The sequence below is a fragment of the Euprymna scolopes genome, chromosome 12, assembly GCF_053919585.1.
Source record: "Euprymna scolopes isolate OS-2025 chromosome 12, ASM5391958v1, whole genome shotgun sequence".
Lineage (NCBI taxonomy): Eukaryota > Metazoa > Mollusca > Cephalopoda > Sepiida > Sepiolidae > Euprymna > Euprymna scolopes.
Genome location: NC_136493.1, coordinates 46442899 through 46470518, shown reverse-complemented (window position 1 = coordinate 46470518; position 27620 = coordinate 46442899). Strand labels below are relative to the sequence as shown.

At 34.9% G+C, this 27620-nt stretch overlaps 1 protein-coding gene across 1 annotated transcript in view; it reads right to left on the bottom strand.

The window, feature by feature from the left end:
• The window catches only part of LOC145291608 (parathyroid hormone/parathyroid hormone-related peptide receptor-like), a 59679-nt gene extending 32394 nt beyond the window's left edge, over positions 1-27285 (bottom strand). Inside the window, exons 1-5 of the mRNA XM_080137685.1 lie at positions 27180-27285; positions 24166-24293; positions 19433-19527; positions 11290-11458; positions 9556-9712 (exon numbers count right to left, since the gene is read on the bottom strand). Of these exons, the coding sequence (XP_079993811.1) occupies positions 9556-9712; positions 11290-11458; positions 19433-19527; positions 24166-24293; positions 27180-27276 (646 nt within the window). The 5' untranslated portion in view covers positions 27277-27285. The remainder of the gene's footprint in view (positions 1-9555; positions 9713-11289; positions 11459-19432; positions 19528-24165; positions 24294-27179) is intronic.
• Positions 27286-27620: the final 335 nt, after the last annotated feature.

Sequence of the window (27620 nt, the reverse complement as noted above, 5' to 3'; positions counted from 1 at the left end):
ATTTAAAAAAGAAACAATAAAAAAATGAATTCAATATTTTTTAAAAAATAATTCATGGAATCTTCTCACGCCTTCGAGTATTCTATATGTCATGGTTAATAGCATCATTCCCGGTAGTCCAACACTCAAACTCCTTGGCCTAACATTCTCAGGAAACAGGGATTCGAATAAATACATAGAAGATACTGTCAAGGTGGGCTCCTTATACTAGGCTAGAAGACTTCTCATACTTGCGAGTATCCTATATGTTATGTTTAATAGCATCATTCTCGGTAGTCCAACACTCAAACTCCTCGGCCTAATATTCACAGGACACATGAATTCGAATAAATACATAGAAGATACTGTCAAGGTGGGCTCCTTATACTAGGCTAGACGACTTCTCATACTTTTTTTTTTACATAGGCATCACCACTTATAAAGGCCAAGAGGCGACTCGAGGATAAGGGTTACAGAGTGTACAGTAGAAATTGGACAATATAGTAATCATTAGTAATGGAGATTCGGTAAATTTGTTAACTTATATGGAACGGCTCATCAAAAACTTGTTTATGTTAGACTTGAAGACAACCATATTGTAGTCAGCTGGAAAGCAGAAAAACGGAAGACAATTCCATAGGCGTGCAGTTCTAAGAAAGAAGCTTTGTTCATGGAATCTACGCTTAAGTTTACGCACAGATAAAGAGTGGAGGAAACTAGTCATGGTGTTTTCTGCAAGACGGGTGTTTCTTGTGAAAGTTTGGCGAGGGGGGAACCATAGAATGGAGATCAGCCGAGCACTTGCCATGAAAATAACAATAAAGCAGAGACAAACTCGCAACATCTCTTCTGTGAGATAGAGGTTGCAGGGAAGAAAAAAGGACATCCCCCCACAAGGCTACAAAGTCTATTTTGAACTCTATCAAGGCAGGATAAGTCCTTTCTAGTAGCTCCTGCCCAGATGTGGCAACAGTACTCCATCCTTGGACGTATCTGGCTCTTATATAGATAGAGAATTGCATCAGCAGTGAGATATCTACTGGAATCGATAGAAGGATCCCACCATTTTTCCAGCGGTCTTGGCAACAGATTTAAGATCAGGAGTAAAGTCAAGCCCAGAAGCTTGTCAAAACATGAGGCCTCCCCAAGACGAGAGCCATTCATTTCAATTGATGCCAGATGGGGATCAGAGCGTTGATGATGTAAAGAGAAAAGCTTAGTTTTAGTTGCATTAAAAGTAACAAGCCACCTTTTTCCCTATTGTACCACTTGCTCAAAATCAGAGCAGAGAGAATCAGAGAGAACTTGGCCGTTTACAGTCTTCGATGTGGTACCATAGATAGTAGTGTCATCAGCATAGATGTCTACGAATTATGTAAGGATGTGATTTGGAAGATCATTAATGTAGATCAGGAAGAGAGTTGGGCCCAGGATGGACCCCTGAGGGACTCCAGTATTAATACCAAGAGCTTCTGATTTCTGCCCATCAACCACTACTCTTAAGAACCTATCAGAGAGAAATGATTTAATAATGGAGAAGACATTTCCAGCTATACCATAACTGGAGATCTTGTAAAGTAAACCTTTATGCCATACTCTATCAAAGGCCTTTGATATGTCAAGAGCAATTGCCCTATAAAGGTAACCTCTGTCGAGAGATTCGCTAATCCTATGAGATATAACTGTAAGCACATCTGCTGTAGATCTAGCAGAACGGAAACCATATTGTGTGTCACTAAGAAGTTTATTTTTGCTAAGATGGTTGATTACTTCTCTATATAACACAGATTCCAGCAACTTACTCATGATGCACAGGAGACTTATTGGCCTGTACTCTGAGAGAGATGAGCGATCACCTGAATTCTTAAATACGGGGCATACTGATGAGATTTTCCAGGGTGACGGGAAGCAATTCTTCTTAAGACAACGTTTAAACAGTTTTGTAAGGATGGGTGCAAGTTCTGGTTGAAGTCTTTTGAGTACTATAATTGGAATACCGTCAGGGCCGGTTGCTTTACTGGAATCAAGGTTTTTGATTAGCTTGGCAACATCACGTACAGATATTTGTATATCACATAGCATGTTTTCTGATACAGGAGGAAATATTGGAGGTTGGCAGCCTTGGTCGCAAAGGTTAGAATTAGCTGCAAAGTTCTTGGCAAAAAGTTTGGCTTTGTCTGATGCTGACGAGATTACCTCAGGTCCATTTATGAGAGTTGGGATAGAGCACACGCTTCTATTCAGGATTCTGTTTGCTATTTGCCAAAACTGGTGGGAACCAAGCCGCTGCTCAGCTACTTTGGACTTGACGGACTGAGCATACAACTCTCTTGCATTCTTTATTACTTTTTTACAGTGGTTTCTAGCAGTTCTGAAAGCGGCTTTAGTCTCAGTACATCTATTATGTTGGAAGCAATGGAAAAAGTGATTTCTATGCGTAATGGCAGCAGCACATTCCAGAGAGAACCACGGCTGGCTGTTAGGTTTTTGCTGGAATTTTTTCAACGGTATGAAACGGTCTATACCTACAATTTACCATTCTGTCAGGTCTGATACTATAGAAGACACATCATTTTTAAACATGGAACACAGAGGTAGATCTGATATAAATGTGCGGAAGCTATCCCAGTCAGCCATAGGGTATCGATATACTGTACGATTGAGAGGACTTATTACATTTCATTTTTATCTTAACTTGAGTGGCCGGAAGATCCAAGTGGAGACAGAACAGAAACTGAACACAGTTCAGGGCAAGTTGTGAAAAAGAGGTCTAGGAGACTTTCATACTGGCCGTCAGTATTGGGAACACGGGTGGGTTCGTGAACAATCTGAGTGAGGTCATAAGCAATGGAGAAATCATGACAGAACCTCTCCTCATCATCGGTCTTGTTTGAGTGAGTTAACCATTCCACATTGTGAACATTGAAGTCTCCACAGACATGAATATTAGCTGAAGGATAAGCAGATAGGGCGTGGTCAATTTTCTCAGATATTCTTTTAAAGATAGTAACTCCGCTGTTGTGGGGGCGATAGAGAGCAAATATAAATGCAGTAGTTTGAGCTAGTTCAACCCGGAAGCACATATAGGGCAAGTTAGGATCTTCTCTGGAGATGTCATTACCACATGGAAAGCCATCTTTTATATAGGCACATATTCCATGCCCATGGCGATCTTCGGGGGGGGGGGGGGGGTCAAATCTGGATGTTAAGTTAGAGTATCCTTTAATTACGAACTCACATAGGGAAATGGTCTGTCCAATGCCAGTTTCACTTAGAAATAATATGTCTGGTTTAGTCTCCTGTAATTGGGTTTCAACTTCTGGAAGGTTAGAACGTAGACTCCTGATGTTAGAGAAGGAGACCTGGTAGTGGGGGTCTACGTTGGAAGTTGGAGATCCGGGTTTAATCGTGAGTTTTTTTATTGAGACTTTTCATGATGGTGTTTTGGGATTTGTGGGCTAGGTCGATAGACATGCCTGAAGCAGGGCAGAGAGGGAAAGTAAGAGAGAAATAGAAATGAAGATTTTTTTTTTGTAGCACATGAAAAGGTAAAGCCGTAACAATTACCCACTAATATGGCATCGAGAGGCCCCACCAGAAGCTACTGCATGGTCCAGAATCCATTCACCAAATGGCAATACAGCAGCCCCAGTACTTTGCACCTGCTGATAGGACAGCCTCCTTAGTGGTTAACCCAAGATTCGGGCCCCTGACTATCAGGCGGATAACGTCAGCCCAGATAAAACTTTTACCTCCAGCACCCTTACTAATGACATGGCTACAAGGATAGACATAGAAACAGAAAATTTCCAACATCATGTTCATGCAAAATAGTGCCAACCTAGAAAACAGCTTTTTCTTCTCCCTTTGTCAGAAAAATCACTCATTAAAAATGAGGGCTGAGGGACAAATAAAGAGAAGCAAGAGTAACAGGAGCTGCCGATAATGCATCCACAATGCATTGTCTACTCTCCATAAAAAAAAAAAAAGTTAAGTATTGTACTTTGGTGTGTTTAAGAGGGGGTTAGGTGAAAGATTCCGCTCTCACCAACTGAAAATGAAAACAATTGCAAAATCTGTTATGCTATCAACTTGGAAAATATAAACATTTATAGACAAGAAAAATCTCTGATAAAACAAATAAAATAAAAATAAATAAATAAATAAAATATATATTCCAAAGGAACTTGCCAAATAGATTCGGTACATCTTTCCGCGAGAAAACCATTTACACAATTAGTAAAACAATGAAATAAAAATAAAGATTAAAAACTGAAATAAATATAATATTAACACTTGCATCTAGAAAAGAAATTACAAAGTTCATAACTTAACTGCTATAAAAAGACGTCCTTCGTGGCTGCAAATAGGAATTGATTTTGCTTGAAATAAAAATGCAGCGTTTTCATTTTTGAAAAGAAAACGGTCATCACGTGTCATAGTTTGCTACTTAGACAAGCATGTTCTTTTATAAGTAGTAACGTGTCGACATTCTCATACTTGCGAGTATCCTATATGTTATGTTTAATAGCATCATTCTCGGTAGTCCAGCACTCAAACTCCTCGCCCTAATATTCACAGGAAACATGAATTCGAATAAGTACAAAGAAAATACTGTCATGGTGGGCTCCTTATACCAGGCTAGAAAATTTTTCACGACTGTCAGTAAGTATTCTATATCTTGATAAAGCTATCATTCACCTTTGTATCGAGTATTGTTGCCATATATGGGCTTATGCATCAACCACTAGTCTCTTTCTCTTAGACAGGGTGCGAAAAAGAGTTTTTAGCCTAATAGATCCTATATTATCAACCAAGCTCCGGACCAAATCCTATCGTTGCAATGTTGCACTGCTGTGCTTGTTTTACAAGTACTTCAATGGAATGTGCTCCGATGAACTTACTGCACTTGTAACCCGTCAATGTAAATACCCTCGAAACCTGGGTGCCAGAAAACCTTTTACTATATTAGCTGCTTTCCTTTTACCTTCGGAATTACCTCCTTGCTCCCTATTTCCCCGACTGTACCAACATCCAGAAATTAAAATGTAATGCGAACAAACATCTTGTGAGACAACTCTTCACTTAGGATGCCTCCCCTGCAAACCTGAACCAGGATGGAATTCTAGAGGCAAGCAGTTTGAGGAAAGAAGTTATTAGAGTAGAAAGCTTTCTCTCATCTGGGGACCTCTACAGTGAAGGGATGGGATTTTACTGCTTCTCTGTTTGGTGGAGGATATTTATATTGAGAGGGAGCACAAATGCAGTAAGTTCAGATCGGATCACATTCCATTGGAGTGCTTGTGGAAGAAGCACAGGGATGCAACATTGCAGTAATTGGGCCAGGGGTTGGAGTTGGATTTATAAGACTCACAGAAAATTAATGATAAACGTCTGTTGTGAAAATCCAAATTGATTTGCAATGGTTATCAAAAGAAGTAAGAAGTATTAAAAAGTTGGAGAGGCTTATTGTCTAGTGTTGGGACGATTAATCGAATCGGAATCAGGAATCAGATAAATCGGAACTTTTGGGGGTATCAGAATCGGTATCAGAATCGGAAAAATTATAGTCTAATTTCTGATTCTTTAAAACTTTTAAATAAAAAAAATGAAACAAGCACAAATTGTTTTTTTTTAATTAGAAGTTGTTCCTTTACAACATAAGACTGAGAAGGGCCACAGAATGAGTTATAAATCTCATTTACAGATTTAACATTGATTAGCAGAGTTTAATTTATTTTATTTATTGGTTATCTTGCCTATTGCCTTTGTAATCGTTTCGCATCTATTCGCTAAAATGTCTATGTGCCCTCATCCAGGAAGTTCATATGATTATTAACAAGTTTTAAATACTCTGGGGGGGGGCGGTAAATTTCGTTGGCGCCAGCTGTACATTGGGATGTTTGTTGGCTTCTTCTGAAATAATTAAAGTTTTATGGCACCTTTTTGGACTCAAGAAAATCCTTAGACTCTTCAAACCTATTTCAATTTGTTTTTATTAGTTTTTATTGTTAGCAAAGAGTTCACTTGCCTAGAGTTTACTTGCCTATTCAATATCACAGATTTTAAAAAGCTTTTTGAACCTATTTGACAAATGGCCATATGGCGTCTATTAGAGACTTCAGACTTTAATATAAAAGATTTAACATGCTTGGAAATTTTTCCTGGTGCTGGTTTTGTATGATCACCACATCCTTTGAAATATTTCATGTTTTCTTATATTTTGTTTGGTTTTGACACAAGTAAAAATACAGATTAAAATCTCACAAGTTTAACAAAACTTTGGAAGAGCAAACATTAAGAAGTTTGTTAACTTAAAAAAAAAATTCATTTACATTTTTTTTTTTTACATGGGGGTCACCAGTTATCAAGGCCCAGAGGTTGAGAAGACATTTCCAGCTATACCATGACTGGAGATCTTGTGAAGTAGACTTTTATGCCATACCTTATCAAAGGCCTTTGATATGTCAAGAGCAATTGCCCTAGAGAAGAAGCCTCCGTCGAGGGATTCGCCAATCCTATGAGATATAACTGTAAGCACGTCTGCTGTAGATCTAGCAGAACAGAAACCATATTGCGTGTCACTAAGAAGGTTGATTACTTCTCTATTTAACACAGATTCCAGCAACTTACTCATGATGCACAGGAGACTTATTGGTCTGAGAGGGAGATGAGCAATCACCTGAGTTCTTAAATACATTACATCCGAGTGACTATTGTTTAATTATGAATTCCCATTTCTTATAAGAAATAATTTTACCAAGAATTCTTCATAAGTTTTTGTTTTGGTTTTGGTTTCGATTACAGCTGATGGCACTTAAGTCATTTATTTTCTTATAAATAATTTTACCAAGAATTTTTCATAAGTTTTGGTTTCGATTTCGATTATAGCTGATGGAACTCTGGTGATCCATTTTTTTAATAAATAATTTTATCAAGAATTCTTTATAAATTTTGGTTTTGGTTTCAATTATAGCTGAAAGAACTCAAGCTGATGCACAAAAGTCATATGGATATATATTTTGATTTTTGCAATCGCAACTTTATAATATATAAAAATCGATAGAACATTAACTCTATAATAATATATACGAAATCTGCAAGAATTAAAATATCATATTTAAGTGTACTTAACGACTTGGCTATGCTGGGCGTCCTTGCTAGCTTAGATAAATACTTTTGCAGTTTTAACAAGAGTTACATAATATCAGAGCATCTCTATTTATGCCATGAATACCGACATCAATATATTACATATGAATGAGTCCCCTGTGGAATTTCCACAGGTCCCATTAATTGTTATTATTTGCATCTCGGTTTTGTTTTTGTTTTGTTTTTTTTACAGCAAATCAAATCAATTTAATAACCCACCAAATTATTAAAATTAAAATAAAATTTAAACATTCATAGAAGAAAGACACATAATAGTAAACGAAGCCCAACGCCCTCTCCATGTTAAAAATGGTTTTCTAAATAGTAACATTATTATTTAGAAATTCGTTCATAACAATGGGGGGGGGGCGTTGTTAATATTTTGTTCTTACATCGTTTTCTCATTTTACCTACCAATCATCGACTATTTTCAACTGTTTATGAAAACTTTCAAGTAGCATGTTGTATACTAACGACGAACTGATACAAGTTGGCTTTGTTTGAAATCAAAATAAACCTTTTGTTGCCTTTCAATTTACAATACATTACAAGGAAAACATTTGAGAAAAAAATATACGCGGAAATTACCCAAGGATTTATGCAATAATTTGAAAATTTACGAATTCCCCCTCCCCAAATATCTAATTAAATATTCATAAATATTAAAAGAATCGGAATCAGAATCGGAATCAGGAATAAAATCGGAATAGCAAATTTAGAATGGAATTGGTAATTGGATCAGAATCGCAAAAAATTTTGGAATCTTCCCACCACTATTATTGTCATTCATGCTCTAGGAAATACCACCTATTGTTGCCAATGACTGGTCACTGGTAATGATTCATGTGAGACTTATAGTGAGTAAATAATAATAAATATTTATATAGAAGGCTATCATAATGCAAGAAATGAAAATATATCACTATTACTGATATTTACTGCAGTACTACCATAAAAATAACATTAGCAGTCCACACAAGTTTCAAATTTGAAGCATCCACCATTTGATGAAGAGGTCTTACCTCGAAATATATTATGGAACAGAGGTTACACACATTAACTCATTTTGTAGAAGTTGTTCCAATTCATGTCGCCTATGAATGCTGAAATGAGAAGTTTGAATGAAGAAATTTGAGGTAGCGTATTATGAGGACAACCTGGATTTTTCTCTTGTCTAGGAATGGTCTAATTATGTTAAGTATTCTTCCAGAAACATCATATGATTTAATTTTCATGATACCTTCGTGCCAGACATACCAAAGGCCTTAGATGTATCTAGAGCTACTGCCCTGCTCTCCTATGCCTTATCCAGTCAGTGGTATCTACGTTCAGAGATTACAGCTTAGATATCTGCAGTAGAACGAGCTTGCCTAAATGTATACTGTTGGCCGAAAAAAAAGTTTAGATGGTGGATTAGTGGTTGATTGATTAAGAACTCAAAGATTTTGGTGAATCAAAGATTTGCTTCAGACTTTTGTCTGTCTGTTATATCTCTGCATTATACTACCTTCTATTAATTAACTTAATATGTACAGTAACCAATGCTTGAAGCTAACCACATAAATCACTTAATATATATTTATTATTATTATATTCGTACTCTTCTCAAATGCATTACTGCATAAATAACCTCATAGACAATTCTGTAGACCGCAACAGTATGCATTGGACCAGTCACACACACTCGGAAAAAAAATGAAATAAAAAAAAAACTCTTTCCTGCAACCTCTTTCCCACAGAAGAGACGTTGCAAGACTGTCTCTGTTTTATCGTCATTTTCATGGCAAATACTCGTCTGAGCTCCAATCTATGCTCCCACTTTGCCAAAATATCACGGAAAACACTCGTCTATCTGAAACCACTATCAGTAACTTCCTCCATTATTTATCTGTTCCTAAACCTAAATGTACATTCCATGAACAAAGTTTCTTTCTTAGAACTGCACGCTTGTAGAACTCTCTTCCTTTTTCTTGATTTCCAGCTGACTACAATATGGTCGTCTTCAAGTACAATGTAAACAAGTTCTGGGTGAGCGTTCCCCTTAAGTAATCCAATTTACCAAATTTCCACTACTAATGATTAATATGATATTGTCCCATTGACCACTGTACACTCATTAATCCTTATCCTCAAGTGGCCTCCGGGCCTTGATAAGTGGTGACTTCTATGTAAAAAAAAAAAGAAGAATAGAAAATGTTTATACAGAATGGATACCTAAAACCCTAAGTCAGTCCCGGAGATGCCAGAAGTAGGTTACGATTTGAAAACTACCTTCTTTTTTTTTTCAGAAAGTTATTCAACTTGTTTTTGTTTTTTTCTTTTAAAACCCAACCCTAATCTATATGTAACTCATTGAAATTTGAAGAAATGAAATCTTTTAGATGCCTATTCTTTATAAGCAGAGGAAAGGTAACGTTTACTCACCCCATCCCAAGACCTCGTATACAATAAGATATTCGTTGACTTCGTCCGCATGGCGGAAGAGAATACAGTAGAGGTAGATCCCTTCGTCGGTGACCCATGCGTAATTTGCCAACAAACTGTAGTAGAACACGAGATATAGAAATTTGCATTTCCAGTGCTGGAAAGAGAAAAATTGGATTGGAATTAAGATCCAATTTATCAACGAAATTATCACGTTTTTTGGTAACTAAATATTTAATTTCACATTGCAAAAAATATTTCACATTGCAAAAAAATATTTAATTTCACATTGCAAAAAATATTTCACATTGCAAAAAAAATATTTAATTTCACATTGCAAAAAATATTTCACATTGCAAAAATATATTAAATTTCACATTGCAAAAATATTTCATATTGCCAAAAAATATTTAAATTCCAATCGCAAAAATATTTCACATTGCAAAAAATATTTAATTTCACATTGCAAAATAAATTTTATATCGCAAAACATATTTAAATTCACATTGCAAAATAAATTTCACAGCGCAAAAAATATTTAAATTCACATTGTAAAAAATATTTCACATTGCAAAAAAATATTTAAATTCACATTGTAAAAAATATTTAAATTCACATTGTAAAAAATATTTAAATTCACATTGCAAAAAATATTTCACATTGCAAAAAAATATTTAAATTCACATTGCAAACAATGGTAATACGTCAGTGTCACTGTGACATTTACTGGAGTAATGGCATAAAAAAGCAGCCAGTCCACACAAATTTCGGGAGATTTGAATTACACAGCATTTGATAAAGAGGTTTTGCCTTGAAATATATCATAGAACAAGGCTATAATATGGAACATGCCATAAAAAGAACATTGCTAATCCATGCAATTTTCAGGAGATTTGAAATACACAACATTTAATAATGAGATCTTATCTAGAAATATATTATCAAACAGAGCCATAATATAAAAGATGCCATAAAAAGAAATTTGCCTGTCCACACTGAATATTTGACAAAGAGGTCTTACCTTGAAATATATTATAGAACAGGACTATAATCTCGAATATGCCATAAAAACATTCCCGTCTACACGAGTTTCAGGAGATTTGAAGCACACAGGATTTGATAAAGAGGTCTTGCCTTAAAATGTATTATGGAACAGGGATATAATATGGAACATGCCATTAAAAGAAGTTTTGCCAGGCCATACGTTTTAAGGAGATTTGAAACATCAGCATTTGATAAAGAGATCTTACCGTAAAATATATTATGGAACAGGGATATAATATGAAACATGCCATAAAAATATGCTGGTCGATATGAGTTTCAGTAGATTTGAAATATATTTTAGTGTAACAGGTCCATACACATTAATTCACTGTGTAAAAGTTGTGACTAAACAAGTAAGATTTACTATTAAGATTTTTTTAAATACATTTTTTCATTTAAATTCATCGATGAAATTATCATATTTATTGTAAATACTCACATTCAGCGTTAAATAATTTTAAAAATATGAAGATGCAATGACCCCTTCTCTCTATGTATAAAACTACCTGTACCTACTAGTGTTATTGAGTACGAAGATATAGTGCTCGACTCTGACTTGTAAGAATACAAAATTTCAGACTCTGGTTCCTACTTATTAATTTCCATTTATTCTACGGTGCTAATAATCTTGAAACGTCGACTGATTTTCAAAGAACATCATTTAAAATGAAAAGGTTATAAAGTACTTACGGACACGCCAGGTATGAAGAAAAGGTTACCATTCAGTGTTTTATCAAAGTCCGACTGGAAAGCAACCCCCAGTACTGTTGCATTATCTCGGATAAGGCACATAGATGCACGAACGGCGAACGAAACAAACAAATGCAGGTGAATCCGATTTCGATGGCATCGAAGTTTCCTGGAAGATAAATATGAAGTTGTTCATAAACATATAGTCATTAGAATATTGTTTCAACTTTAAGCGTGATAGACCAGTAGAAGTGATCTTCCAAATTTAAGTGTGACAGACCAATAGAAGTGATGTTTCAAACTTAAGTGTGATAGACCAATAGAAATATTACTTCAAACTTAAATGTAACAGAGCAATAGGAGTTATGTTTCAAACCTACGTTTGACAGATGAGTAGACGTGCTATTTCAAACCTAAGTTTGACAGACCAATAGAAGTACTATTTCAAATCTAAGTTTGACAGACTAATAGAAGTGCTTTTTCAAACCTAAATTTGACAGCCCAATAGAAGTAATATTTCAAGCCTAAGTTTGACAGACCAATAAGAGTACTATTTAAAACCTAAATCTGACAGACCAATATGAGTACTATTTCAAACCTAAGTTTGACAGACCAATAGAAGTACTATTTTAAACCTTAGTTTGACTGACCATTAGAAGTACTATTTCAAACATAAGACCAATAGTAGTAATATTCTAAACTTAAGCGTTACAGAACAATGAAAACGGTATTTCACACTTAAGCGATATTCTAAAAGTTAAACTTACTTGTGATAAATATTTTTGCATTAAAATTTCTAGCGTTCACGCATATTAACCTACTTGAGCATATTATTGTACATTTAAACACGTGCAATTTAAAGTGGGTATTTTCGCCAGTAAAATATTCTAGCGAAGTTTTATTTATTTTTAAAGTGTATTTAATTATTAATTTTAAAATGCCCTCGTTTTAAAATAACCACCGTAATAGTTGTCTATCGCTTAATCGTGGCCATTGGACTTTATGCTGTGACGTCAGCAGGTTATGTGACTTTAATGGAAAGGCCTTCTATTTTTATAGGCCATGATTGAGTAGGTTAATATGTGATCGCCTAATTTCTAAGTTAAGAAGCCAATAGAATGCATACTTATTTTAATAAACATTAATTTATTTAAAAATTAAAAACAACTCAGTTTCGACGATATATATATATATATATATATATATATACGCCTTTATAAGGCATGGAATTAGTTGTTTTTTTTTTACTTTCCTACCTAAAACATAAAACGAGTTTCGTAAACGAAAACTTGAGAAAACGAAATTTGATAACAAAACATTTTATACAAGTAAAAGAATATCAAAGTTATTTTTCAGTAATTTATTAGTACAACACGTGTTTATGTAAATAAGTCAAGTTAATAGTACCTATTTACTATGCCTCCCCACGGGACAGAGTTAGACACCAGGGTCGTTTTTTAACGTGGAGAAAAGGTACAAAAATAAAAAAATTGTCTCAGTCGTGAAGGACTGATCCTCCACCGAAAGCGAACAAGAAATTGGAAGTGCAGCATCTGAAGAACAGATGGTATTTATTTGCTCCCCCACTGAGCAAATTAGGCACAAGGCCGTTTTTAATGTGAGGTAAAAACCAGCTCCCCTAAAAGGGGTCCCTCTGGTTACCAAAAATAATAATTGTCCCAGTATAGAGGGTTTCCCCTCCATTGACTGGTACAAATTATCTTAAGTGCAGCATCTGAAGAACAGATACTACACTTTGATCTTGAACAAGTCAAAATGTTCATTGTGTGAATATGTGCGCATTTGAGTATTTGGCAGCGTGCCATTGTATTTGTGTGTGTGTATTACCTTTGTTATTGTAGTGCGGTGTATAATGTATGAAGCTGGCCTGTAAGTCGTGAAGTCCTTTTTCTGTTGCCATTCCCGGCCCCCTTTTTTTTTTAAATTACATTTTCACCTCAAAGAAGGTACAGTGCCACTTTGATGTACGGGGTTACTATCAGGGATATAAATTGCAGGGATACTATGTAGGGAGTTGAGCAACAAGATGTCTGTTCGCATTACATTTGAACTTCTGCGTCAGTACAGTTGGGGAAGCAGGAACCCAGAAGGGAATTCCAAAGTCTAGCTGTTCTGGGGAAGAAACTATTAAAGTAGAATACTTTATTACATCTAGAGATCTCTACTGTGTAGGGGTGGGATTTTGCTGCTTGTCGAGTTTGTCGGGGGGTATTTACGTCGGGGGGGGGTACAAAGGCTTGTAGTTCTTCGCCCTTAATGGGCATGGAATGGTTTGTAGAGGATATGTCTTTGGGTTCCTTTTCGTTGGGACGGTTTGACGTCTGAATATTTTCGGCTGCCTGTCTTCTCGTTTTAATTAGTTCCCAACTTCGCACTGGCTTATTACTTTCGCGTATAGGTGTTACTTTGTGGAGCTGAGAAATATTTCCATTGGCTGAAAATACTTTGCTTTAACACCTTCATGTTAAAAATTGTTAACTTTGGGAAGTGAGGAAGAAAGCAGCTTCCAATGAAGCGATGAAGAAAAGAGTGTACGCAGTCATACTCATTTGTGTTTTAGCATCTGTAGAAATCAATTCGTCATTCAATTGTAACAGAGCCGCTAGCGCTTGTAGCAGCAGCAGCAGCAGCAGCAGCAACCTCATGACACATATGCAAATGACCGAGCCACATGTCCAGAGCATAGAACTGCCGACTATCAACTAGATGATTATACATGGCTCGAGATGGGTGCTAGTCTGAAGAACTGTGATACATCAAAAGAGTAATCTATAGATGACTATATATATAATATCATATATCATGGGGTTTCAATTTCGAATCTCGCTAGATTCAGCGACTCTGATGAGTCATAGACGACGAAACATGTGTCAGTGGATAATTATATTTTAAAAACAATACGTTTGCCGCTCCCCATTTGGGGGCACCAAATTGGTCAAAGGGAAAATTATTCCCAACTCGCATTTAGGTAAAAATGCACTTTCATATAAATAATTGAATTCATTCAAAAAGTATTGCAAACAAAAACAAATAAACAACATCTCTCTCTCTCTCTCTCTCTCTCTCTCTCTCTATATATATATATATATATATATATATATATATATATATATATATATATATATACACACACAATATATATATATATATATATATATATATATATATATATATATATATAATAAGTATAAGTTTGGTGAGGATTGGTCAGGCGATGTAGACGCTAGGCTGTATACAAATAGAAACTCGTTTGCAAACATAACTTCCGCATTGCTAGAGTTTTTAAGTAAGCAATTAAATTAAACGTTGGCTTAAGCAAAACCTTGAAAAACTTCGACAGTCTACCTAATATTTAAAAATACAGGAGATCAGACTTCTGCACTTCAGTACAGACCAATCAGTTTCAAGTAAGCTGTCCGAACCCGTAGTAAATATAGAGGTTGGCAAACAGCTTATCAAAAACAACCTACTAAATGACATGCAATATGGTTTCCATGCTGTAAGATCTACATCTGATGTGCTGACTGTAATATCACACAAGACCAGTGAATTTATTGACGAGGGCTTCGTATAAGTGCAATAGCTCCTAAGATATAAAAGGCATTTGATAGGGTTTGGCATAAAGATCTACTTCACAAGATTTCCAGCTATTCCTGGAAATGTCCTCTCAACCATGTAATCAGTTCTTTCTGATATGTTTATTAAAGTAGTTGTTGATGGACAGAAGTACAAAGCTCAATTAATGCCGACCTGCCTCAAGTATCTGTATTGTGGGCCCAATTCCTTTCCTGATCTTCATCAATCATCTCCCAAATTATATCCTAAGACATGTAGATGACACAATCATCTACAACGACACCTTGAAGACCGACAACAACTAAGATCTAATGAGAAAATCAGTCTTACACGGAAAGGTTGCCCCCTTTCCATGTAAATAAGAAGAACGTTATATAAGTGGAAAATGAGATTAGGATAAGCCGAAACTCGAACCTTGTAAGCAAGGTTCAGACTAGATTCAGAAATTGGAATGTTAGAATTAAGCTATTGTTTCGGAAATAGTTAGATATTGTTTGTATTGTAAAAAGAATTTAATGGTTCGTTCTTTTATGAAAACTGAATTAAAAATAGGTTAGTTGAGAATTCTTTGTTGTCGAAAGTGTGTTTGGAGAACGTGTGCTGAGCCACATGAGTTGGTCACGTTTTGGAACGACACATCTGACGTCATAGCAAAAAGGGAATTCTCAATAATAGTAGCTAGAATTAGCAGATTAGAAGGGTCGAGCAGTCACCAGTCGAGCAGTTGAAGCAGAACAGCTGAGTCTGTTAGTCAGAGAGAGAGAGAGAGAGAGAAAGAGAGAGAGAGAGAGAGAGAGAGAGAGTCGGAGTCAGGGTCCTTTGGAAGCAAAAAAAAAGAACATTTAACCATGTAGAAACGAATTTGAATTTCTGACGTCATCATCATTCCAACCGGTCAAATGAAATAAAGAATCACCATCGATATTTATAACTGTTTGTCTTCGTGTCGTCATTCAACAATTGAAGGTAATGTGTTAATCATCTTAATATGAACTTTGTGTAACCCCCTTCGAAGAAATGTGTCCCCCTCCTCCACCATAAGTAATGATTATCCTCCTCTGTGTAAAAGAACTGATCCCACTCTCTCCTCTCTAATATATGTTATAAGAATCCACAGAACAGTAATACGTATAAATGTATCATGTATCTCCTCATCATCATTGTTATATATATATATATATATATATGTGTGTGTGTGTGTGTGTGTGTGTGTGTGTGTGTGTGTGTGTGTGTGTCCGCCGTCTCTGTCCAATATGAATGTCCCCATCATATCTTTTTTACTATAAATGCAGCGTCATCTTCCAATATAGACCCCAATACAACATCAGTATAAAATATGTCTGGGTGAGAAAAAAACGTATAATGTAACATACATGCAAAATGATGTTACTGGTAGGGAAACTAACGACTTTAAAAAGAAGATCTCGTTAGAGGAACGACCATGTGGATGATGTCACAGCAGTAACGAGAGAATTAGAAAATAAATGTCATCGTACAAAAGACAAGCGGGTTGACGTTCTGTTTTATTCTTTGTCCCGTTTGTGACTGAGGCTGTGTGTTGGTTCCCGGACTGCGTTACAATAAAACATGTCCAGGTCATTTTGTTTTTTTTTTATTTTGACCAACGTAGATCTAAAAAAATCAGTAATATGCCTCCCCCACCGTTTGAAAACTTTAGAGACCCCTTCCCTAGAGAGATAGCATTTTTGCTTGCAAAAATGCCTGAGCATCCCCCTCTGCACTTCCTGGTCGGGTGAATTTATGTGTTTGTTTGACAGCGTTTAAACCTCTTGGTATCATTTAATGCCAAGAAAAGGTTTGTTGATACAGAAAATTTTCAATTTCTTGTAAAGATGCTTTAAATTTCTCGAAAAGTTTGTTTTTCTAAAGTAAAATGTCACTTGTTTAGTTTACAGGAGTTTGAATAAATTTATCTCTTTTAAGTACTTTACAATTTGTTGAGACTCCACTTCTTGGAACACTTTTCCAAAAATGCTTGCTGTTCAAAAATATTTCTTCCTGGTGTGTTTGTGTCTTCTACACTCTCTCAGTAAAGGTTTGATTGTTAATATTTGCTATTTGCAGAGGCGCATCATGAATTTTTTTTTAAATTACATTTTCACCCCAAACAAGGCACGTTGCCACTTTGATGTAGGGGGCTACGATCAGAGACCTAAGCTACAGGGGTACTATGTGAGGAGTTGGGCAGCAAGATGTTGTTTCACGTTACACGTGAACTTCTGCATGTCAGTACAGTTGTGAAAGCAGAAACCCGGAAGGGAATTCCAAAGTCTAGCTGTTCTGGGGAAGAAACTACTGGAGTAGAAGGCTCTCTTACATCTAGGGATCTCAACTGTGAAGGGGTGGGATTTTGCTGCTTGTCGGGTTCGTCGGGGGCATTTACGTCGAGGGGGTACAAGTGCTTGCAGTTCGTCGGAGCATACACCATTAAAGTACTTGTAGAACAGGCAGAGGGATGATACATTTCGTCGATGGAACAGAGGCTGAAGCTTGGGTGACAGTTCAGTACCTATCAGGTTGGCGACTCTCTTTTGAACCTTGTCTAGGAGTGAGAGTTAGTAGTAGATGCACTATCAATAAACTAACCCCTCCTCTTGAGGAGAAGGTAAAGTCTGGGAGAGTGGACTCCTAGAACTGCACGTGATCAAAGCCGTACCTCAGCCAACAAAGAAAAAAACCATCTTAACAATGACCTAGATTCTCGTGGCTTTGGTGTCGAGGGAAACCTCCGACTCCTCACATTGCAATCAACATGGTATAAAAGCAAAGAAAACACTTCTCCTAATTAGTTTTGAAAGAATGTGTGGTAACCGTCTCTGAATTACTAATCCTAACTCTAACCTTAATTGATTTTGAAAAATGTGTACTAACCGAGCCTTGAATCCTAATCTTTAGCTCTAACTAACCCTTAACCCTAACCTTAACCACTCTAACGTTCAAAGAGACCATAGGAGCAATCTTGGCTATCGTAGATTGAATAGAAAACATGGCCGCCCGATGCCGACGTCACTTGAAAACTTAAAATTGCGAAATCCGGATATAGGAAATGAAATACGTTTTAATAGCTTTCAACATAAAAAATAAATTAACAAGTGCAGCATGCATAGTCCCCCGTGAGTGCACAGTGAACGAGGCATAAAAAATGACTAAGTTCAGCATTTCCCCCCCACCCACGCGTTTAGCCCCAAAAGTCCCCAAGGGAAGTCAAATCCTGGTGAAAATGAACAAACGGCGCAGTTGTAGGCTTTAACATACGTAAGTTTGAGTTCTGCACGATGTCAAAAAAGAAATGACTAAGTCCATCATTTGCCTCCCATTTAGCCCCAAAAGCCCCCAAGGCCTTAACATATTTAAATTTGAGTTCAGCACCATGCAAAACTGCTAAATAGACATACACAGAAAATTTTGGACAAATATGGTAAAATAGTCCCAAAAATGGAGTGTTTTTATTAGCCCTAAAAGAGCCCCTGGGGCACACCCAAGAGTTATCGCGAAGTATAAACAAACAAAATGATATAGAAATCAGTTAGTTACAACTTTTCAGAAAGTTTTATAAAAATCCAAGGCATCAATTTTTTTTTAATAAGCACAAAAGTGTAAATTTTAGCCGTTTTAACCCGAAATGCACCCCTAGGAGTACCAACCGGAATTTTCCCGGAAAATCCGTTCTGTTACTTTTTTTACTCATATGATGTTTAATGTTTGTGCAAAATTTCAAAAAAATTCCAAGGCCTAGTTATTGAAGAAAGTGCGGACAGACGAAAGGACGAACAGACAAGGGTGAATTTAGTTTATTTTATGTATTGTGAAATACGAAAACGAGCACACACGAATCCCGTAACGAACCCATTTAATAAAACTATGTCGTCACAACTTCCATGTCGTTTGCAATGTTTTCTTTGTTTTATTTAAATTCTAGTAAAATGCAGAAGATTTCTGGGTATTTTTTTAGATTAGGTCCACCTCCACAATTTTCTTTTAAATGAAAACTTTAAAAGTTTTCGACTATGTTGAATACGAAAATCGCATTGAAATTTTGCAGTAATAAGTAGTTATCGAGCTATAAAAAGTTGTATTATGCATTGTATTCTTTGGCGGACATCTTTTATACGCGCGTGCAGTGTCAATCATAGAGGAGTGGGTTTGTTTATGGCCGCCAAAGAATACAATGCATAATACAACTTTTTATATCTCGATAACTACTTATTTCTACAAAATTCCAATGCGATTTTCGTATTTAGCATGGTCGAAAACCTTTTAAAGTCGTCATTAAAAAGAAAATTGTGGAGGTGGACCTAAAATCTGAAAATTTACCGATTTCGGTAAAAAAAAAAAAAAAAAAAAAAACGGTGTTACGTATTTACTTTTCAGTCAAATATTCAATGAGAAGTTACCGAAGGCTCAGTAATCTATTCATATGTAGATACCAAACCAAAGTAACACGCGTATTGTGTACATGTTTTTCCTTGTGTAGTTAACACCTGAAAATCTCATTTAAGCATCCAATCAAAATAAATGTACTTACCTAAAGCAGCTGAGAATGGCAATGGCGACAGTGAGACACGCGAGGGAAAGGCTGTAACCGACGTTGTAAATAATTCGCCACCGGTGCATATGTTCCTAGAAATATAAATAAATTGATAGAAACTGAAATCAGCAATATATATATATATATATATATATATATATATATATATATATATATATATATAATTTTATGTACATTTTATGTATCTATTTTCAGTATTTACTTTGACAATGCTCGATACGTAAGTAGAGCTAGGTAGTAAGGAAAAATATATAGCAATTTAGATACACGGAATTTTCCGTGTATCGTTCTCATGAGGATTCGTCAGGCTATTGCATAAAATCGATGTGGTTTCGTGCTTTTTATATGTTCCTGGGGTAGTATGTTTACTAGGCATCCAATCAGATTCTTTTTTATTCACACATCCATTTATCGTAGCCAATAGGGGCGCGTTTATCAGGCAAATGTTGTTGTTGTTGTTGTTGTTGTTGTTTATTAATGTTTTTGTGTGTTTATGTTGTTGTTGTTGTTGTTGTTTTTGTTGTCTTAAAATAAAGTTTATTTTGTCGTTATCCTAAGGTAAAATTTATTTTGTGTATACATATGTTTGCTATTCCACTTTTGCAGTTTAATAAATTTTAGGGTTCTTTAAAGTTTAGGATAGCTAATTTCTTATTTATATATAGTCTACACAGGACGTCTAAGGTTTACATGTGCTGGCCTGCCGTACTATTTTCCGCTCTACTATCGACGATCGTCCATTTTACTTGAGCTCCAAATAATGGTTCGCTAATACTTTTTTTATTTGATGTTTTTCGTTTTTTAATATACTTCTGTGGTCGTAATATTTACTTTACAAAGTCAGAAAGGTCATTCCTACGTAATATTTTTTGTTATTCGGGGTTTCTTTGGCAAATATTGTGGTTTGGTAAACGATACTTTTATTTTGTAGCGGACAGAGTACCTGCGTTTTACAGTTACATTTTTTAGTTTGCTCACTGCTAGTGTTTTATTTCTATTACGACTTGCATCATTACTATTTTTAGTAATTAATATATATATATATATATATATATATATATACATATATATATATATATTGTGTGTCTTATTATTATGTGCTTTAATTATTATGTAATTATATATATATATATATACATATATATATATATATATATATATGATATATATATTGTGTGTGTCTTATTATTATGAGCTATTCAGAGATGATAATTAAAGCACATAAAATAAAATATTAAATGGGAGCAATAAAAAGGGAATAAAAAAAATAACAAAGTGACCAGCATAACAACAACAAATTGACATTGTTAAATGTAAGGGGTCTGGTATTGTTATATAATGGTTTAAGGACTTCTAGTCATTTTTACATTGGGATCGGACTGTACAATTGTTGTGCTGTTGATTAAGAGGTGTCTGAATTGTGAATGGGGGCCAATAATGTTCTAACAAAAATACTCGATGGACTATTCGAAAATCGAAAAAAAACCCACTATATATATATATATGTATATATAAATTAACGGAGGAGTTTGGTAGAGTCTGCAAAGGTCAACTCTTTTAACTTTGTCCTCTTAAATAAGTTCTTGATGAGCCGTTCCATATAAGTTATCAAATTTACCAAATTTTCATTACTAATGATTACTATATTGTCAAATTTCTACTGTACACTCTGTAACCCTTATCCTTGAGTGGCCTCTTGGCCTTGAAAATGTGGTGATGCCTATGTAAAAAAAAAAAACGTACTTGAAAACAAATTTTCTTATGAAACTCAATAAGGTATTTAATGAATTTTCTTTTTTCTATTTTGAATTTTCTCCTAATTTTCTAGTTTAATTATCAACATAAAATTTACAACTTTTTTCTGATGTTTGGAATATTTTCAGAATTATCCGCCTTACTTACTATAAAAATGCAAGTTTATTTTGGTGTCTTAAACTCCTTCCCCCTCTTTTTGTGCTGATGAGGAGATCATATTCGAAAAAAGTATTTGTCAATTATTGTAAATGCTTATTCTCAATTTTATACAAATAACCAGTAGTTTTTTTTTTGTTGTTGTATTTTTGTGTTTTTTATATAAAATTTTACTTTACTTTTTCTTTCACATAGCGTTGTTATTATTTCCTTGGCAACGCTCGACTTAATCCGGCTGTTGACGTTATGCGCCGGTGAAAGTCGAACGCTGAGAAAATAATTGCACAACAGTTAAAGTTTAATTCATTCAGTCAGTCTTTGGAAAATAAATATTTGAAATAAAGTGGCGCTTATGCACTTATGTTACCGTGCTATTTTTAAAAATTAGTATTTACACGTTAAATTCAGGTTTTAAAATATCTTTTTGTTTATTAAATTGTTAGGTGAAAGTACAGATAACACAGTTGGTTTCTAATTTGTGGAAAATCTATCTCCCGAAAAAAAAAACAAAAAAAAAGTTACTTTGGATAGGAACAAAAATTAAAATTGCCTCAGTCTCGAAGGATTTCTCTACTGATCGAGGAAAAAAAACGATGAAGTGTACTTCATCCTCTGTTTCTCTCCCCCTCTCTTCCTCTTAATAATTCTCTCCATCCATCCCTCTCTCCCCTCTCTCTCTCCCTCCCTCTCTCTCTCTCTCTCTATATATATATATATATATCATCATCTCCATTGGAAGACATTAAACTTAACTCAAAATATGCATATCCAGTTGCAGACTGCTCGATCCGCACAGAACTGTTTGCATCATTTGTGGGAAATTGGGCACGGAAAAGTGCTGGCTGGTGCGAGTTAAAGGCGACATTTTTTACTTTTAACTTCTGTAATTTTATTACACCAAAAGAAGAATTGGTTAACAAAGTTTTTCCAGATATTCAATTTAATTACACGACCTCCACTTGACTGAGTAAACGAGCTATTCTTGCAGCTCAATACAAAGACGTCCATGAACTTACGCTATTATTCAACGTAAAATTCCAAGTGAGGTAGTCACATACACATCCATCGACACTGTTGTGGAAGCATATAATGTGATTAATTATCCAACAACTAGATTTGCCAGCGATGCCTCCGCATATACTGCAACTGAAAATTGGTGTACTAATTATCATCTTGTGAAATATAAACCAATCCAAGCTTTGCAATGGCACATGACTTGCAGTAAAAAAAAAAATTGACAAACAATATCATAGAAGCAACAACCTTAACAGAACTTCACAGGTGAAGATATCTTCATTCCACGCATTCCTATGATTCCACCGGATACACCATTACACTTTAGGAAACTGCATTTTCCAATTTTATTGTCGTTTGCAATAACCATCAACCAAAGCTCAGGGAACAATCTTTACAATTGTGTGGCTTACAGCTACACACTGACTGTTTTTTCACATGGGCAATTTATGTTATGTGTTCAAGAGTCAGCAAACCAGAAAATGTCTACATAAGCTAAGAAAATGGAAAAACAAAAACTGTGTACCCATACGAAATGTGAAATTAAACCTATAAGAAACATGCATTTTCTCATTTTGGAACTTTTTCTATTGCGCCAATTTGAGCCACAGCAACGTGTGACATGGTACAGCAAGTATATATATATATATATATATATATATATATATATATATATATTGTGTTAACAAAAACCAAGACTTCAAAGAATGGGTTGAGAGCAATCATTTCATCGTTAGTTACAATTGTTTTAAGACTATTCGGACACATCCAAACATTATGTCGTTTGAAAATGTTCTCAAGAACAGCCTTCCTTCAGACTTATTGAATAAAAAAACACTTTAACAATAAAACATTATGGAAACCATTTCCCTTATAAGGAAAAGAAAACAAGATATATGATTTAATAGACTGTTTTGGATTTGAATCCCTGAAACAGTGTTTCATGGTAAACAACTGATGATCCCTGAAATAACATTAGGACTATTGTGAATTTAAGAAACCAACTTGATACAGTGATTGCAGGTGATTAAATGACTTACTGACTAAATAATTTTCCAATGAACGACTAAAAAATTTTTTTTTTTAATTTTATTATTTTTGAGATGGTTATAAAAGTGAAAAACTTCAAAAACAATGTATATATATATATATATATATATATATATATATATATATATATATATATATATATATAAAGTAATGTGATTGATAATTTAAAATTTGAAAAATCAAATTTCAACTAAATTAAAAATCCGTTTCATAAGAAGGAACAACAACAAAATCAATTATCTGTACGATCGTTTCGGAAAACAATGCTTTTTATTGTGGTAAACATCCAGTTACGAACAATAATTACATATAGTTTTTTAATAAGCAAGGTCTCCTCGTCAGCAAATTTTGAAGGGTTTTTATTAAATTTAAAAGACACCATAAATAAACCTAGCATTAAAAGTAAGGCAGATGTATCTGAAAAAAAATAAGATAAAAGGTCAGGATTTAAAGTTGATAAGAAGTTTAATATAGGTTATAGATAGAAAAGAAAAAGAGTAAATATAGATTTGAATTTGAATTATAAATTTGCTTTGAGTAAAATATTAAAAATATATATATGCATATATATGAAAAAATAGACACACATATACATAGATATACAGGTATAAAAATTTACCTTTTAATTTTTCGCCTTTATATATATATATATATATATATATATATATATATATATATATATATATATATATATATATATCCACTACAGATAAAACACAAAGTTATTTACTAACTTTTACAAACCATGGAGCTTCAAGATAAACTTTACATTCAGAATAATTCGTCCAACCAAAAGTTAAATTAATGTGTCCTGGCCTTGGCGCCCAAGATCCGTTGGAATTGCAAATTCTTGTGGCATAATCTGCAACAAAGCCAAACAAGGTCAGTAAACAATGGTAAAAAGTAAAATACAATCATGTTATTCGTACCTATTCATTTGTCACACTCCGCTCCCCACAAGGGCTAGTTAGACCAGGTGTCAGTTAAAATGCAAAAATTTTCCAACTCCTCAAAAGGTGTTCACTCTAGATGCGGACAAAAATTACTTGCATAGTTCGACCAGCACCTCCCCACAAAGGCTCGTTCCACCTAACTGCCATATTTCCCTTTGTTTTTACATCCCATATAAACCGCGTACAAACTGCACACCTCTGATGAGTGACATGCTTACTCGACCTCTAGGCTAGAGCCCTTTTAAACTACACCAACGTCTGTACCCCTCCGACATCCTCAAGCCACCATAATAGTTTAAATCAGTCGCCTGGAACCACTCCCCCATGATACATGTGTCATTATTACTTCATAACACACTTTGCCCATCATATATACGTTCTTACGAGAAGAAAGTAATGCCTGGGATGATTTGTTTTCCCGCTTCCAACAAATCAGGATTTATAGTAGGAATCTAAGTCCTCAATATAGTTACTTTGCTTGGTTCCGTCGGGATTTCCTCGTGGATGAGTGAGAGTACCTCGGGAAGAAGGACAAACTCATAAAAGAGAACAGATACGGCACTATGCTCTTAGCCTTGAAAGCATAAAAGCATTTTAAGTTTTCTGAAAGCGATTATAAAGATGGCATTTATTTTAAAGGAATATATAGGCCCCCTTGGTGATTCCGAAAGGAGCTAAAATAGGTCTTCAGAGGACAAATGAAATCAATGCGCCCTGCAAGCTGATTGGTTAGTGTGTAACCAAATCACCTAGCAGGAACAGTTCTCCGTATGAGAAAATAAGTCTTTATTTATGACTGCTACAAAATGATACAATCATAGTTGACTTTTTTTTTATTTGAAATTATTTTGTTTTCGGAACTAAACTTCTCGATGTTCTCAAAGTCAAAGCGATCGCTTTCTGAATCTGTTCAAACACTAATCAGGTTGTAAACCCAACAATAAAGGGACCAATGAATTTCCTTAAAAGCTCTTCTATTTCTTTACCCATAACCCCACACATACATCCGGGCAATGCCCAGTAGCCCGGTTGGTTATAAATAAATATGACTAATATAAATAAGCTATAAACAAATACGTTCTTACCCTTCCTAGGAGTCCCAGGTAGCAACAAAATTCAGACCAACAGTCTTGATCATGCTAGCGGGCATAACTTTATGCGCTATTGGATTGAGGTATGGTCCTGCGCAGCCATAGGAAGTCATTCTTCCTTAGGCTTTACATTCTAAACATCTGAGAAGGAGATCAGTTTATTGCTAATCGCCTGGGTCGCTCCTATCGGAGAATGCCGAGCTGTAATTTTTGTTCAGTCAGAGTGTTCTTCCTCTAGAGCGCTGACTAATACAAATAAGTTATCTGTTATTTATAAACAAGTATGTTTTTAGGCTTTTGGGGGTAGGAGACCTAGGTTACATCGGACCTCGAGGAGTGACGACTTTATACCAAAATTTTCTTAGACAATTTTTATTGATCTCAAGTCTCTTTATTAGCACGGTGTACATATGCTAAGTTCAAAACATACCATCAAGACTATAGCATATTTCATTCTCAGTTATAAAGCAATTCAATAGGATGAGAGTAGCGTTAGGATACTTGTATGATCGCTACAGTCCACTTTCAACAGTATACAAAGCAATGAAATCAAACATTTAAAAGGGGGAAAAATAGGAGAAAAAAAAAGACTGTCAAAAGTAAAAATCTAGAAAAACATACATTAATAACAATTAATATCTTTAGTTGATTTACTTTTTTTTAAAACGATGGTAGCAGCGTGGGAACGCCGCCATTGTATTCAATTCATTTACTTAAGTGATAGAGACTTTTGCTCCCTTAGATGCAAATGCCCGCATTTAATTACCTTTTTTTGTATAGGTCAGAAAGGTCGTAGTGTTAATTGAATTTGAAATTGAAATACATATGAAATACGTTTGAAAGATAAATTACAACGGAATATTATGAAAATAATCAAGTATTTACTTGTTTAAAATTAAAAAAAAAAAAAAAATTTTCTTTTTTTCCACACCATAATATAATTTGTTTTCTCCGGGGTTGTTTTTTTGAAATACCGGACGAATGCGTTTGGAAACGCGATTTGAAATTCAGAGTATTCTTTTCAGTGTTAGAAGTGTTGATTGAATTTGAATATTTGATTGAAATTCGTATGAAATGTGTTTGAAAGCCAGATTATAACGCAATCTTATAAAAAAAAATTTTTTTAAGTATTTACTTGTTGAAAATTAATATATTTCGGAGTTTAAACTCCTTCGTCAGAATTTTATATATTTGTTCTTTTTCTCCTCGCCATGGTGTAAAGTTGAAGAAAAAAAAAGGTAATGAAGAGTGCGTGTGCTGTAATCTGCAGTATTATTTTTTGAAATGCCGGAAGAGTGCGTTTCGCGACGCGATTTGAATTTTTTTTTTTTTCTTTAGCTTAACATCACGGCGAAGAAAAAATTTATTTTTTAAATATAACATAAATATATCCCCAAGTGGCTTCCGAGCCTTGATAAGCGGTGACCCCCATGTAATATATACATTCACATACATACATATACATATATATATACGTATTTTTTTAAAGTAACATGAGTGGATCTGCAATGTGGGCTATTGGCGATAAAAGGACAAATTATTTCTCTCAAAGTGCAATTATTGCTTACATATATTTGTGTATACGGGTGTGAATCTGTGTTTGTAACTCTGTGTGTGTGTGTGTGTGTGTGTGTGTGTGTGTGTGTGTGTGTGTGTGTGTGTGTGTGTGTGTGTTGTACATAATATAAAAGCAGCAATACTTACTTTCGTCTGTGAACCCGTTAATGTATGCGGGGCATCGTTGTGTTGCTACCGTTCCAGCAACGGTATAATTCCAACAGAGAACATTGTCAAAGGTCATGTTACAATAAAGGCCTGCAAATAAGATTAAATTTGGACACAATTACAGTTCATCTTTACTTGCCTTTTCACGAGGGCAAAGTTAGACACAAGTTAGCTTTTGAATTTGAATTTGGTGACATCCAGCTCTCCAAACGAAGGCACTGTGCATAGAAAAACAAATGACATTATAGTCCCTTATGAATAAGTGTGCCTTGGGGGAAGCCAATAACTCTCCCTTTATTAAAGGATGAGGCAATTCCTAAGATGGTGGCGTCCCGTGACAGCACAGATACTACACATGAAATATTTATTTGCAGAAATCTTCGTTGATACACTCGATAATAAGATTACATGAGTCTTACA